We start from the raw sequence: 15,128 nt of genomic DNA, 5'->3' as shown, positions 1-15,128 counted from the left end.
GAAGCATTTGCACGTGCTCTTTTTATAGAAATAATGCTGTTATGTAAATGTTCAGAAAAATACATTTATAGGTTATGTATAATACATTTTATATGATTGTGTGAAATTAATAACACTTAATGTGTTTGAGATATGGCTTGACATCGCAAGTATTGTATTTTTACTGTCAATTTTAATATGGAATTATACAGTAGGTCTGTTTGTCTTCGCTGGTTTACTAGTAGGCTAGCTTGTAATATATAAAGTTGACTCTAGTTTAATGTGTTAAAGAAAACATGGATATTCATTTTAGTCCATCATCACAGACAGCCAGTGGTTTACCAGTTCTTGGTTATCTATTTTAGCACAAATCCATTTTTTTGGTGCACACTCCTTAAGGAGTGATTCATGAACGGTCATCATTGGGCCAATGGTCTGTTTTTTCAGGAGTTCTCTCTGTGGAGACTAAACTAGGCCTATACATGTCCCTCAATCCACAGACTATAGGTTACTAGTTCTCATATGCAAGGTATTAAAAGTTATACATTTACAGATTGGGTGTTGCCTCTTATAACATGATTTTGAAATAAGTCAACAAAGAGAGAATACATAACAGAGCGGCAGTAACATTTAAATGAGTATTAAGAAATGTAGTCACTTAATCTGAGGTTTATTAGTGGTTGATTTTACCCAGGTGTCATTTGGTGAACATGTGGGGGTTTGCCATGTCTGTTTGCCTTATAGCAGGGGTCTTCAACGACTTATCTATGAGGGCCAGATTCCAAAAGTATAAATATGGTGCGGGACGTTTTTCTCTTTTGTTTTGCGCAAGCAGAAAATCAGCCTGCAATGCAATTATTTGAAATTTCCCCCAAAATAGCTGTTTTACTGACAAATAATTTGATAATAAATGGACTCATAGCACAGAAATTACAATGTGCAATTTTATTGAAATTTCAGACGGATATGACATTGTTCAATACCAGGGACATACGCAATCTGCAGATTTTTTTTTTAGTTAATTCTGTGCAAAAACTTTGTAAAAATTTGCAAAATTATGTGGAACAGTTTTTCATTTACATTTGGCAGAAGCTTTTATCCAAAGCCACTTACATTGAGTTACCCTATACATTTGTTTCTAAGTATGTACAATCCCCTGGGTTCGAACCCATGACCTTGTCGTTGTTAAAGCCATGCTCTTACCACTAAGCTACAGGAAGGGCACGTATACAGTCACATATACAGTACAATAGAATAGAATGGGATCCGGTGCTGTTTTTAAATATCTTCTTTTGTGTTCTGCAGAAGAAAAAATCGTTTGAAATGACAAGAGGGTGTAAATGATGACAGAATTACAATTTTTGGGAGAACTATCACTTTAACGGACCCCTGAGATAGATCAAGCTGAATGGAAATAATGAACAATATACAGTTTGTTTTATATACTTTTTGAAAATATCGGATGGGTCATTTTTGAGTGGCAGGTGGTATTGCACATTTGTGCTGTAGGCTACTTTAGAGTGACTCTGCATGTTTACTCTGACCAGATTAGGATGGCTTCAATTTTATAACACTAATTAGCCTGCATGCTTTATTTGCTCTCTTATAAAGGTTATTATGTGATTATTTATTTGTTGTGATGATTCATAATAAAGTAGGCATCAGGGATTGTTCATCAGAAGTTTTAGAAACGTGGAAAGTGCCTTTGGAAGGTGTATGTTGTAATTGCTGCCACCAGATGGAACTGTAACATAAGGCTGCTGTTTTCTTTCAGAATAGCGCATCAGTCAGAGAAGATGCTGCTCCAAGAGAAACGATGGTAAGTTTTGCTATATTATTATACAATATTATATCTTTTTTTAAATATTTTGCCTGCAGAGAAAAGTATATTGCCTGCAGGTTTCGAAGTATATTATTTAGTGGTAAAATACATTAATCTTTGTTGTTCTTAAAGGGACAGTTCACCCCAAAATAAAGTGATCAATTTACTTAGCCTCGATTTGTTCCCAATCTGTATACATTTCTTCTGATGAACACAGGGAAAAATATTTGAAAGAATGTTTGTCACCAAACAGTTGTTGGCCACCATTGACTTTCATAGTTGGCAAAATTAGAACGATGGTATTCAAACGTGCCCCAGAACGCTTTTCTTTCCTATATTCTTTAAAATATCGCTTTTTGTGTTTAAAGTGTATAAATGTATAAAGCAAGTTTCCTACTATGGTAGTCAGTGGAACTGTTTGGTGACAAGCATTCTTCCAAATAACTTTCTCTGTGTTCCTCCAAACAAATAAATGCATACAGATTTGAGACAAGTTGAGGGTGAGTAAATAAAGGCAGAATTACTTTTTTTCATGTTAGCTCATGTACAAAACTAATTTCTTAAGTTACAACGTTTGATTTAAAAATGTATTTGTAATTGCTGAAATGAACGTTTGGATTATGAAATTCTGTAGCAGTATTGTTAATTGTTTGTTCTTGTTAGCTAATGCATTAACTAATTTTAACGAACACATATATAGTTTCACATTTTGTTTTTAAGAATTATTGCATCTGTTTGTAAAACATTTATATTGCTTTCTGGGCTCTGGTTTGATCTCAAGTATAGCAAACAGCTGAATGTTGTGACTAGAAGAGACATTGTTTGTATATGATGCGCACAAATCCCCAAACAAAACTTTGCTTCTTAATAGCTTAACTGCCAATTCTTACTTTAAATACAGGAGGTTTTTAGATTATTGCACATCTACTATCATTTGACAGTTAGGCTGTGTATTGTTAGTTTTACTGTGATGAAATTTTCCACTTTGAATGATATCTAGCCAAGCTCAAAGCACTGTCCTTAACAGGGGGCAAAATGATGATTATTAAGGCTTCTCAGCTTTTCTAACTGTTTGACAAGTCCTCTTTTTTTCCTTTGCTTTTCTCTTTTTGATGAGCTGCTCTTTCTCAGTTAAGTGGATTATTACAGCTCTGGATAATTCATGTCACAAGGCATTATTTGGATGGGGTGAATAATTGAAATCTATGTCTGAAAGGATTTGATGTGGATGAGCGGAAGGGGAATAGTGGCAGGGCTGGAGGGAGGCTCTGGGCTCGAGCGCTGGAGTGTCAGACCGGGGACACCAGTCACGTTAACAGGTTCTGACTCACCTCGCCGGATGGGCGGCCCTCGCTCCTCGGTGGCAAGCGGCCCTGGCTGGAGTCTGAGCCAGAGCAGGTTTGGACCTACGCTGCACTCTGGCCTGTCACTCAAACCCAGCACCAGTCGCATTCGGGATTGAACGCTCGCCTGCAGCGGCTGTCCTTCCTGCCCTGTCGCTCTCCCACTTCATTTTATCTTAATGAATCAGGCCCCCTACGCCTTTTCTTTACTGTTCTATTCTATTATTCCCGTTCCTTTTTATACATTCACCATAATAAGCAAATCTACCTTATATCTAAAATAATATATTTGGCTCATAAAAATCATGTAACCTCATATTCAGGATCGCAAGAACCTAATGTAGTGATTTAAAATCACCCATTGAAACATCTAAATTGCTTGATATTCTTGATGTTCAGGAAAGGGGGACATAACCCACAATTTCTTTTGTGGTTGCGCTACTGTGCACCCCCCACCAGGCTCTTAGAGAATCAGCACTGGTTTCACTCTTGGTAAAATCCATGTTGTTTGCCTTTCACTCATCTGTGGTAGACTTTTACCCTCAAAGGTGAGTGAAAGGTTAAATATATTTCCCTCCAGTGGTGTTTTGCGGTACCCTCCTGAGCTCTACTGCCAATAACTGTAACGCTCAGTGCGTTGGCATGGTAACCGCAAGCACCACGGGATGCACTCCCAGCCTCACTCTGCCCGCTGGGGCTCCACCGTGCGCCCCAAATATCACTGGCCTCCTGTGGAAAGGGAGAGGGATGCAGGAGCAGGGGGAGGAGGTGGAAGGAGGGGGAGCTGGGGAGGAAAAAAAAGGAAAGTTGTCAGAAGAACATCCCGGTCTCGCTGCAACTTCAAAAGCTCCCCTTCCCCAGGATATTAAGCAACTGTGATGAAAAATTTAGCAAGCGTATAAGAAGGCGCTTTGAAGTGATCTGTTTTGGCTCGGCAGTCTCTGAATTTCCGGAAACCCCACCACACTGGGAAAAAAGAAACCAACATACCCAAAGCCTAGAAATTGGGGGCTGCTTGGCGAGATGCCAACACTGACATTGGCCATTGGGTTGACTTAAAGTGGTTTTCTGTAATACAGTATCATTATATTTTTGTACGTCACACCTCACTGTCACTCCCTTGCCCTCTTGGCATGGCAAACATCTGTTATTCAAATTTAGTTGAGCTGCCAGCTTGCCGGACCTTGTGTAGAATAATACAGATGAAGAAATATATTGTGTGTACTCATCAGGCACAGACAGCCATGAGTCCCCTTATATTAATGTGAAGTTTGATCCATGGGCCACTGTAGACATTTTGGGACAGCATTTCACTTTTGTTTCAATTCTGCAGTTCTTGATTGCAAAACCTGAAAGTTAATTATTGAGGGAATGAGAGGTGGTTAGCCGGTAATAACCCAAAAGACTAACTCTGCGCTCACTTTTTAAACTGTGCTGCAATTTAATTTGCCTGGGGATCCATCTTCTGTCTTTTCTCTTTTTTCCTCCCTTTGCTCATTACTTTAATTGTAATTGTAATCCTTTATTGGAGTTGTCTGCAGTAAAGGAGAGTTATGGTTGGCTTGGGGTCGTGGGCCATGAAGATTTCACATGATAGTTGAGGATGATGGTCAATAGGTGGCGTTGAGAGGGCCAATGAGGGGTCTCTCGCTCCTTAGAGATTGCTTTGTGGATTTGGCCGAATTGATTCGAGCTGAACATTTAAGTTCCAATCCACTTCAAAAGTCTGTGGACATGAATGCAACAGCATACAGTGACATTACACAGTGAATTTTGTATTTAAATTTCTTTTTTTAAACAGTTGGGGAGCATCTTGACTGTGTACAAAGCAAAGCCCACAAAGAGTTTATTTACCGAATCTGGTGTGAATTTTGTTTTAATTATGCATGATAAATTATTAATTAACCAGACACTACTAGGCGATTCAGAACTCTACAGCGCACATGCTACGAAAAAATCGGTCTAAATTGAATCGTGTAGCACGTGTGTGATAAAGTTTGGCAGGTGCATTAGACAGAGCCGCCTGTTTCTGTGAAGTGCGTTTGTCGTTGTGCTTGTTCGTGTGTGAGGTTTACTAATGGTTTATTATTTTCGTTTTTATTTCGTTTTTGCAATTAAAACTTGTTCTCTGGCTTGATTGAGTCTATTGATCTAGAGGCCTATGATCTGCGCGCTGTGGAAAAACAATTCTACTACGTTTTTAAATATGTCATCTGTTTGTTCTGCTTGTCTATGAGTGAATGAGTTGCACACTAACATGTTACAAGCGTGGCACTCGTGGATTTGCCTATGTTTTATTATACGAGGAAATTAACTTCATCCACAAAGTTGATTAAGTTTATTTTATGAGCATTTCACTGTTTGAGTGAAGCTACTGTCAAACACTGTAACTCAAGCATCTTCAGGACAACCCGGCAAAATAAAAGTCGACTTAATTTGAACCAGATGATACTTACATAGTAAATGTATAAACTGTAGTATACACTTAAGTATACTTTAATATTTACTTGTCAGGTTCAATTATACTATATACACAATAGTTTTACTGTAGTCAAATATAGTTCATACTATAGTATACTCCAGTATTTTAATGTACAAATGTGTTTACATTATTAACGTTAATGTCCTTTTTACCTGTTACCTGTCTATTTATGTGATAACCTGCACTTGTGTTTTTTAAAGATGATAACAAACGTTCACGTGTGCTATTACTGTTTGACCCTGTGCTAAAAAAACTTTTAACCTCTGTTGCACCGGTGCCATGTGCAAAAAAGTCAATGAACTGCCCTGAAATTAACTAAGATGGTTTTGCGCAGTTCTTCAGTTAAGTACAGTTAAACGCTGCTGCATCTAAAAAGCCAGAGGGCAATCTCATGCAGAAACTCAAAATAAACACCACAGAAGAAGTCCATCGCCACACGTAGTTCCAGAAAATACTTATAGGGATCTTTCTATCACTGTTTTTCAAGCCTTTTCAGGTATTTTTTTTATGAAAAAGTACATTTAGTCATTTAGCAGACTCTTTTATCCAAAGCGACTTGCAAAGAGTTCGGAGAGCAATAAGCTATATGTCATGCAAAGTATATTGATACAGATGATGTTTGACGGGTGTTGCATTTTTAAATGCACGTAATAAGTGGCTGAAGCTTGTAGTGATTTCAGATGGGGCAGCACTTACTACTGATCAAAGAGCCGTGGTTCTCAGATAAGCTGTGTATAAACACACAATCGTAACCGTCGCGATATCACAAATGCAATCGAAGGGTCGATGTACGTGATATTTAGTGAAAATCACGATGAACCGTGCAGCCCTAAAGGGTAGTTCACTACAATTTTTGTTTTGTTTTATACCGAATTTACTGAAAAACAGTGGTACCAATTGACTTGCATTGGTTTTGTGTCCATACAATAGAAGTGAAGACATGGAAGATTAGTTTGTGTTGTTGGAAGTGCCACTGTCACGTCCCGAGTCGTTTGAGCCTGTGGTTAATGATTCAGGAAGGGCCTGGGGTTTATTGTTGCTGTGTTGCACTTTTTCGCCCCCACCAACCCTGTCCCAGTCGTCTTGGAGGGGATCTGTGTGAATTTTCTCTGTCACGTCCAAGGGCAAGCGGCGCAGGGTCAGCTAATTGCTTTTATAATTATGATTTCACGTCAGATTTATCGTGCATGCTTGAAGTCTGCGGATCAGAGCTTCGGAAAATGTGTTTACAGCTCCCAATTCGGCTCATTCTCTTGTTTAAACTGTATTTTTATACAGGTTTGCAGCTTTTGCTTCATAAACCTTTCATGGACTCCCCCTTTGGTCACAGTATATGTGATACCAGTAACATGTGTACAATAAGGTGTGAGTTTGTTTAGTGCTGTAGATTGTGTAGTGTAGTGGTGAAGCGGATCACGGTTGATCAAATTAAAGCGCATTCTCACATATATCTTAACTTAAACCGCCGCGTAAGAAGCTGAGTCAAAGCCCAAGTGACGCGATTCATGTGCAAACGCACTCCACTTGAACAATTTTGACGTGCCGCACACTCATGATTCAGTATCGCATTAAGGTCGGTTTCACATTAGCACTTTTGGTGCCCACTCGTGTTCAATTAACGTCAGAGTTCGGTTCGTTTGGGTGATGTGAACGCTTTTTTCCGAACCCGGATTCGTACCCACAAACTGTACCCGAGTCCGCTTAAAAAGGGAAGTCTGGGGTGTGAATTCCAGTACGCTTCGCTGCTGATATGAACGCAATCTTACCAAATCGCAGAAGTGAACCACTATTAATGACGTGTTCTTTGGTAAAAATGTGTGCTTGTGTGTGTGTTTTACTCACTTTTCTGATGATCGTGACTGGCACACTCCAAGCAGAGAGCTGTAGCTATCTCATTTCTGATCCCCTTCAGCGTTCTAAAAAGCAGTACATTCACAGAAGAAAGTGCTGCTATGTCCTGAAACTTCTAACAGTTCAAAAACATGCATTTATAATAGTGACGCGAGCATTCTCCTGCGTCGTTAAAAAAACGTCATGGTAAACCGCGGTAGGCGGAAGACGCTTATTGCTCCCTGAACTCTTTGTAAGTCGCTTTGGATAAAAGCGTCTGCTAAATGACTAAATGTAAAATGTAAATGAATCTGTTGATATGGTGAGGGTAGTTTCACACATTTATTTTTATAAAATTCTATAACCCCTTATATAAGCGCCCCTATGTTTGAGCATTTTACGGATCGCAAAAACAAAAGGCGCTGTTTCGTTAGAAGCGCAATGAAGGGCTTGAGAGTTTCTCAGCTATACTAGGAGCTCTATTAGCTGTATTTCCTGGCTGTTCAGGTGAATATAGTTTATTTTGCATTCTTGTATGTTCAATTTCTTGAAAATGTTTCTTAAATTAATGTGGTGTTCTTCAGTGTAATTTTTTAAGACCAGATGGCTCCTTGATTGAACAAGTAAAACGAATGATTCAAAGCTCATTGATTCATTTGTTCATTTAGTAAGACTGATCAATTCAGTTGGCTCTTAGGTGCTAAAAATAAAAGCTTACTTTTCTGTTTGGTTGAATTAATATAATATTTTCAAAATGTTTTATTTAACTTAATAATTGTCATTTTAATCTAACTCCTAATAAGTTGCTTGTAAAGTTTTTAAGTTTGTGTTTGTAAAGTTTTCGACACTAAGGTACGGTAGGCCTACATGTGCACAAGATCAGGATGGCTTCAGGGGCTCGGAAATAATCATACAACTGTATCCGTCTCTTATAAATTTGATAAAACGAAATCCTTTTCGAGTAAAGTATGCAGTACTACTCTATAGGTACTCAAGATTAATTTGAGATTTGCAGAAACTGTGTGTAACCTCCGCTTTAAAATACTGTGTAACCTCCGCTTTAAAATGATACTACAAGATTCTTCAAAGAATGGCATGGGACTATATAGAGTTTCAAAGTGACATAAACAAATGAGGACTGCCCTTAACTTCCGGTACACATTCATAAACAATAGAGTGCCTGTAGATTCTTTCTAATAAAAGAAACTAAGAAGAAACGTTACTTGGCAAAACTTGTCTCTCAAATATTTAGAATTTAGACTGCTATACCAAGCTCAACCGCTAGACGTCAACGTACCATACGGTTTCTTTAAATGAGACCAAACTACAGGACCCATTCAACAAATTGTTTATTAAATACAATTATTATAAAATAAAATAATAATATAAATGAAAGTTAACATAAATGAAATTATATATTTATATATATTATTAGACCACAATCCAAGTGAAACGGTCCGATGAAACGGTCTGTAATGGCGCATTTCCAAAAAACACGTTACTTTTTAACATTACTATTCAAGCCCCATTTTTATAGTTTATTGTTTACTAATCCTAAATATACTGCCTCTAAAGTAAAACAGACTAATAGGTAGTCTAATTGTCTTTTCATGTAATTCACTTGTGTCTCTCAGTCCTAAAAAGCCTGTAGCAGATGCATTTGTATCTCTGTCATCTCTGACAGGCTCCTGCTATGTATAGCGTTTGGTTTGTGGCCCTCTGGGAAGGTTCATTAGATTTGTCAGGTGAGTCAATCACAACACTAAAGATCTGCTCTGAACTCTGAGTCACCAAGATCTCCTGTTATTTCTCATACATTCTGTCCTCAGTCACAAGCTTTCATGATGATTTCATGTCGGCATGTATAGGCTAATAAATTCAAGTTTGTCTTCAATTTAACCACAGAATATGTTTGTTGGGAAAACGTGTAGGGTTTGAAAACATCAATGTTTTTGTTGAAGCCAAGACTTTCCATGCAAAATACCACTTGCTTTTTTGTCTTTAATTTATGGTCTGTCAAAATGACAGAGATTGTTTAGGAAATTGTGGGTTATTGCCTGGTAAAGAGTTTCTGGTTAAACCCTCATTTACGATGTGCGTCTGTGTGTGAAATGCATATTTATCCCGTTCTGGTTCTTTTCTGTCTGTCAGGATTAGTTTTGTGTATAGTTTAACAGGATGCTGTCATCCTTGCATATTACTCAGTGACCTGACGAGATTGCCTGGGAAGTTTATTTTCAGAATTTTCCTTCTGATGTCCACATGCCAACCTCTTTGAAAGCAGGCTTCAACTAAAGTCTTTGATTACCCAGAAATCAATAAAACATCATTTATACTTGCCCCGTAATTAGCAGAATTTGCAATCTTGGCGAATATATTAATGCTTACAGAATGATATGTACAGATCTGTAATTTCTAGTTTTGCTGAACTGTGTCATTATATGTTTGCCCGACACGATGATGGAAATACGACAGGATTTTAATTATAGCGTGGCCGTGTTTTTAAAGAGCATGGAAGCGGATCTGTGACACACAGTTTGGGTTGTGCTTTGTAATTACTTCCGTTTGATGTGAAGGTTCTCAGCTTTATTCGTACGTGAGTCGAGCGGACATATCTGCATGCGTGTGAGAGGAAGAAAAATATAGTATGTGATGGAGAGAGAGATGCGCCATATGACTGACGATCAGGTTGAATCAGCGACTGCCTTCCTGCGTCAGTTTTCCTAACACGCACACGCGGTCCTCTTAGCCTCCAATGTCACTTTCAAGGCATAATTACTCCAACTTGTGCTGATTAGTCTAAGAAGCAATTATGCCGGTTTTCCGCTGCAAATGAGGAGACGTGATGGCCTCTGATTGACAGGAAACATCTCTGCTTTAATAAGTAAATGACTATGGTAATGCAGGTACAGAGAGCCTTTGATATGTCAGCATATTTCTTGTTGCAGGCACTGTCCATGTGATTTTAATGAAGAGGAGTGAGATTGAAGCCCTGTGTTTCTAACTCTCGGGGTCTGTCAGGAGGAAGGACAGCATGCAGGACCAAACATTTACAAACGCCTTACACCGAGAGCAATCCTCTGATTTCGGAAACGTTTGATCAAATGAAGAGAGAAAATAAAGTCTCCTCGGTACAGTGCGAAAGCCTTATTTTCCTAGTTGTATCACTTTAAAGAGCTCGATTATGTTTAGAAGTCTGGAAATCAGAGACATTTTTTGTGTAATTGACACATTGGGACTGTTCTTTATCTGCCTGCGCAGTAAGTTATTAGCTGTTAATTCATCTGCCAACTCCCCTGCAGCGCCCGTTATTTGTTTAAATGGAGGGATTCCCATGGTGCATTTGTAACTACACTGCTGAAATGCTCCCCTCTATAATTATTTAACATTACACGCTGACTTATAGTGGTTATCGGTGCTGGAATATTAACATGGGAAGAGGCAAGACTGTTTAATCACGACTGAGACTTTGGGCCAGAGTTGTGTTTAGGACCACAGAGCTTACCGTGATCTGGTTTTTAATACTACAGCAAATGTGGCTGTAATTTTCCCTATACCAAGTTTGCGTTTTACCTTTAGTCTGATATAAATTTCACATATACGATGCACTCGATACTTGTAGGTTTGTGGATGACTCTCTGATGTCTGCACCAGGTGTGGTCGGATCTTTCTATGCAGTAAATGCAACGAGACGTCAGTGTGCAGGAAATTTTTCTTTTGTGCTTGTACACATGACAGTAAAGGACTTCTCTGCTCTATGCTATTAAAGGTATTGTTATGTTAATTCAACTCCATTGCAGTGGTCCTATAATACAGGGGTTCGCAAAGTAGGGGTCGGGTCCCCCCGGGGGGTTGCAAGACCGCGAGGGTGAGGTCGCAAGATGATTTCGAGAAATCTTTTTTTATTAGGAATAGCGTAGTGTAACAAAATGTAAATAAAATTTGTTAAGTGCTTCAGTCAGACCGGCCATCGTCCCCCAGGTACGAAAAGAGGCCAGCATAAAGTTTGCATAAAGATGGCATCCATCAGCACTCGAATCAGTTCGATGAAATTTGACCATCTGTAGTAATAGTTCATGGTTCATGTATAACAACAAACAAAATGATCAGTAAATAACTATAAAGTCATATTATGTTTGACTGTTATATTATCTTGTCATTATGAACGTGTTTGGATAGACCTACAGTAATAAGCGCATTTTGAAAAGGGAGTCCAAGGAGTGAACAGAGTTCCACTTCAAAATGTTTTTTAGGATTTTGATCTTATATGCATGAAATTGCCTCAAAACGCATTGCATATTCCCTGACGAAATATAGTGAAATGTACTTTAAAAATATGAACAGTTCACTCAAAAAGTAGATGAATACAGAAAGATATTTGGAAGAATGCTTGTAACAAAATATGACTTGTCTACCACAGTAGTTGTAAAATTGCTTTATTTTTTGAACACAAAAGAAGATATTTTGACCGGTACCATGCACTTATATTGTATGGACACAAAACCAGTGCAAGTCAATGGGTACAAAGTTGTTCGGTTACCAACATTCTTCAAATGATCTTCTCTTGTGTTCTGCGCAAGAAAAAAAATCACCCAAGTTTAAAATCACGAGGGTGTGTAAATGATGACTGAATTTTCATTTTGGGTGAACTATCCCTTTAATATACTGTAGTAAAACATTACGGTTGTTGAGTGCTCTGTTCCACTCTGGTCCTGTTCACGTACTGCTTTACTATACCATACTGTACTCTACTCTACTTAAGTTCGCTCTGATTTACTGTACTGTACTCTGCTCCACTTTACTCTAGTGTATGCTGCTCTGCTCGAGTGTGCTGTACTCTGGTTTACCCGGCTTCATTGTTCTCTAGTCTGCTCTGCTTTTTCCGTACTCTTTCACCCCAGCAGTAAGACTGATATAAGGATTCCTTATAAACTCACTTGCAGACACAGCCTTTTATGCGTTATTCTACACTTTTTATTCTCATTGCAGGTAGCCACTTTATGGATTAGTTCATAAACAAGACGCCCGCCCCTGGTATAACCTCCGCGGGCACACGCGCACATACGGCAGCATAAACTTAATAGAATCATTTGCGCCAGCACTCTCAATCCTGCACCGTAATTTATGTGGATTGAATAAGTGCCGTATTGTGGAAAAGCGCGAGTGGACCAAACACTCATTTGTCACCTCTAATAAATGTTGGAATGTAAATTATGAAGTTATGCTTGAGATGTAAATGCACTTTGTTTCAGTCTCTTAATGCAGAGGCCTCTCGCCAATACATTAGGAAAGTGAGTGAGGTTGGCGGAGAGAACATAAAAATTCAGTCTGTTTTCACAATCAATAATAAGTTGAAAAAAGCTCAGATGGAGGAACATTATGAAATATGTGAAGTCGAGTTCATAAATTATTGCTGGAAAACTGGCATGTACACTAAAATGTAAATACATTAATGTTATTAATAATGAAGTGACTAATAGTTCTATCAAGACTGTAATAGCTGTTTAATAGAATGTGACAGTAAGAATATATTGCACCTCTCTCTCTTAGATGAGACGGCATGGGGCATTTATCAGCACTCTTTCAAATACACTATTTTGATTATTTTGTTCGACTAATTGCCCCCCTCCCGTATTCCCATCTCACCCCCTCGAAGAGAAAAAACAAGCAATAGATATTAATTAATACGTGTCAGTTTTAACCACTTTGATGAAAAATAATGAAGAGGGGATGCTAATAGCGTTTATGTTTCTCCCTGTGTGGCGTTCGACATTAGAGCTTAACAAGCCAATCAGAAATCAGTCAAGTGAACTGCATTATGGGGTGTAAAAGTTCTTATGGAATGTGTGAGTTCTGTAAGCATACAGGAGGAATGTTTTGGAGAAGTTAAGTGTATTGTGGAACATATGTTCCAAGAAACCGTGTGATTGATTATTTTAGCTGCAGTTTTATTAGTTGCGTGTTATTATAGGTTGTATCTGTGTGTGTGTGTGTGTATAGGGGGAGTGTACGTACACCTGTTGCCGCCCTCTTTGTGAGCACTAGGGGCCGCATGAAGACCGTATTATAGAGCCGTACCTGCTCCTTTCTCAAAACAAAAATTCCCACGGAGGACCCGTAACTATTCACTTTATAGGTCTCAAAAGAGCAAAGGCACTGCTTGAACTTGCTTATATAAAATCGCAGTTGCCTCTGGGCTCTACTAACTGCTGTATTGTCGATGATGACTCTTTGCTCTGCCGATTGTGATGATAGTGGTGTAAAATCACGAGAACTGTTCGACACACTTACCAAACAGTTCGGCAATTTGCATATTATCCATCCTAAAATAAGTATTTTCCAAATCATAATATGCTGAAATGAGTATTCTTACAGTACGTGGATGGTCTACTGTTTCCAGTGAAAAGTCAAAATGTAGATCCATGGACACTCAAACTGCTGATATTACCCACAATTCACTGCGAGTAGGCGGAGTTTAATAATGCTACACTGCATTAATAATATTAAATAAAAGATGCTTCACTCACATAAACATTATACAAAAAATAATGAAAGAATAGATTTGCAACGAATATCTCTGTCCAAACACGACTGTGTCCACCACAGTACAAAACAAGACAATGCTTCTTCTCATGTCGACACAGGGAAGAGATCATGCGGGCATTAGAAAGACTGTAGAAAGAGCGATGTCTTATACATAAAATAAAAGGTCTGTGTATTTTAAGTATAAAAAGAAGGATAAAAGTCAGGCGTAGCTAGGACCTGCGTTAAGACTTTCCAGCAGAGACGTGTTAGGACCTGCTGCTTTAAGTAGAGATACTCAGATATATATTGAGATACTTTCCAGCAGAGATGTTTGAGAAAAAGATTGTCTAAAGATCACCCCCGAGGAGGTTGCTTTGATTCGGATCAGTATGCGAGTAACATCGGTTTCTGTTTGTTAGAACCAATATAAGATGATGTTGTTGTAATATTAGTTGTGTGATGGAGCAGTTTTGAGTGTCATTGTTTATCTGGAACCGCTTTAATATTGCAAAGATCCAGACACCAGAGAGAGCGAGAGCGCATTGGCTTTAAAACTGGAGAGAGAGAGCGCGAGAGCGCGTTTTACAGGGGGGAGAGGAAGAGGAAACACGCGCTGAAGAGTTGTTTGCCCGTTTATGGCTGCTGTACAAAAGTAAAACATGGCAGCGAGTTCAATGTATGTAGGCCCGCTCTGTATGTACATATCCATAGCTTATACTAAGGTATTACAAACATAACTGTTCATTACACCTCTGAAGAAGTAGTTTTGTATATTATATTACATTTCTGTCAATAGATCCTGTTAAAAACCCTGTGTTGTTCCTTTAAATGCAAAGAAGGGCTGGATTTTGATGATCGTGACCGTCAACAATCGTCTAGGCAACAGCAGCCTCTTTTATTTAATTAGCATGTCGAAGTTCATACGTACATGCTGTGTCCGAAAACCCACATACTGTGACAGTAACCACATACTGTGACAGAAGGGACTGAATTCGAATAAGTACCTACCTATCGGCCGTTAAAACGGTACATTATATATAGTATGAGTGGGAGTAGTATGAATACATTTTGGACATGTTTTATGGTCATGTGACCCGTATGCTCTTTGACCTATGACGTATTAACCACAACCTATGGACGTCCGCCT

General features: G+C 38.7%; 1 protein-coding gene across 1 annotated transcript in view; it reads left to right on the top strand.

The window, feature by feature from the left end:
* The window catches only part of pex14 (peroxisomal biogenesis factor 14), a 56,796-nt gene that overhangs the window by 488 nt on the left and 41,180 nt on the right, over nt 1-15,128 (top strand). Inside the window, exon 2 of the mRNA XM_079478778.1 lies at nt 1,754-1,798. Coding sequence (XP_079334904.1) covers nt 1,754-1,798 — 45 coding nt within the window. The remainder of the gene's footprint in view (nt 1-1,753; nt 1,799-15,128) is intronic.

Source organism: Barbatula barbatula, assembly GCF_947034865.1.
Source record: "Barbatula barbatula genome assembly, chromosome: 17".
Classification (NCBI taxonomy): Eukaryota; Metazoa; Chordata; class Actinopteri; order Cypriniformes; family Nemacheilidae; genus Barbatula; species Barbatula barbatula.
This window is presented reverse-complemented; position numbering and strand designations above follow the sequence as displayed.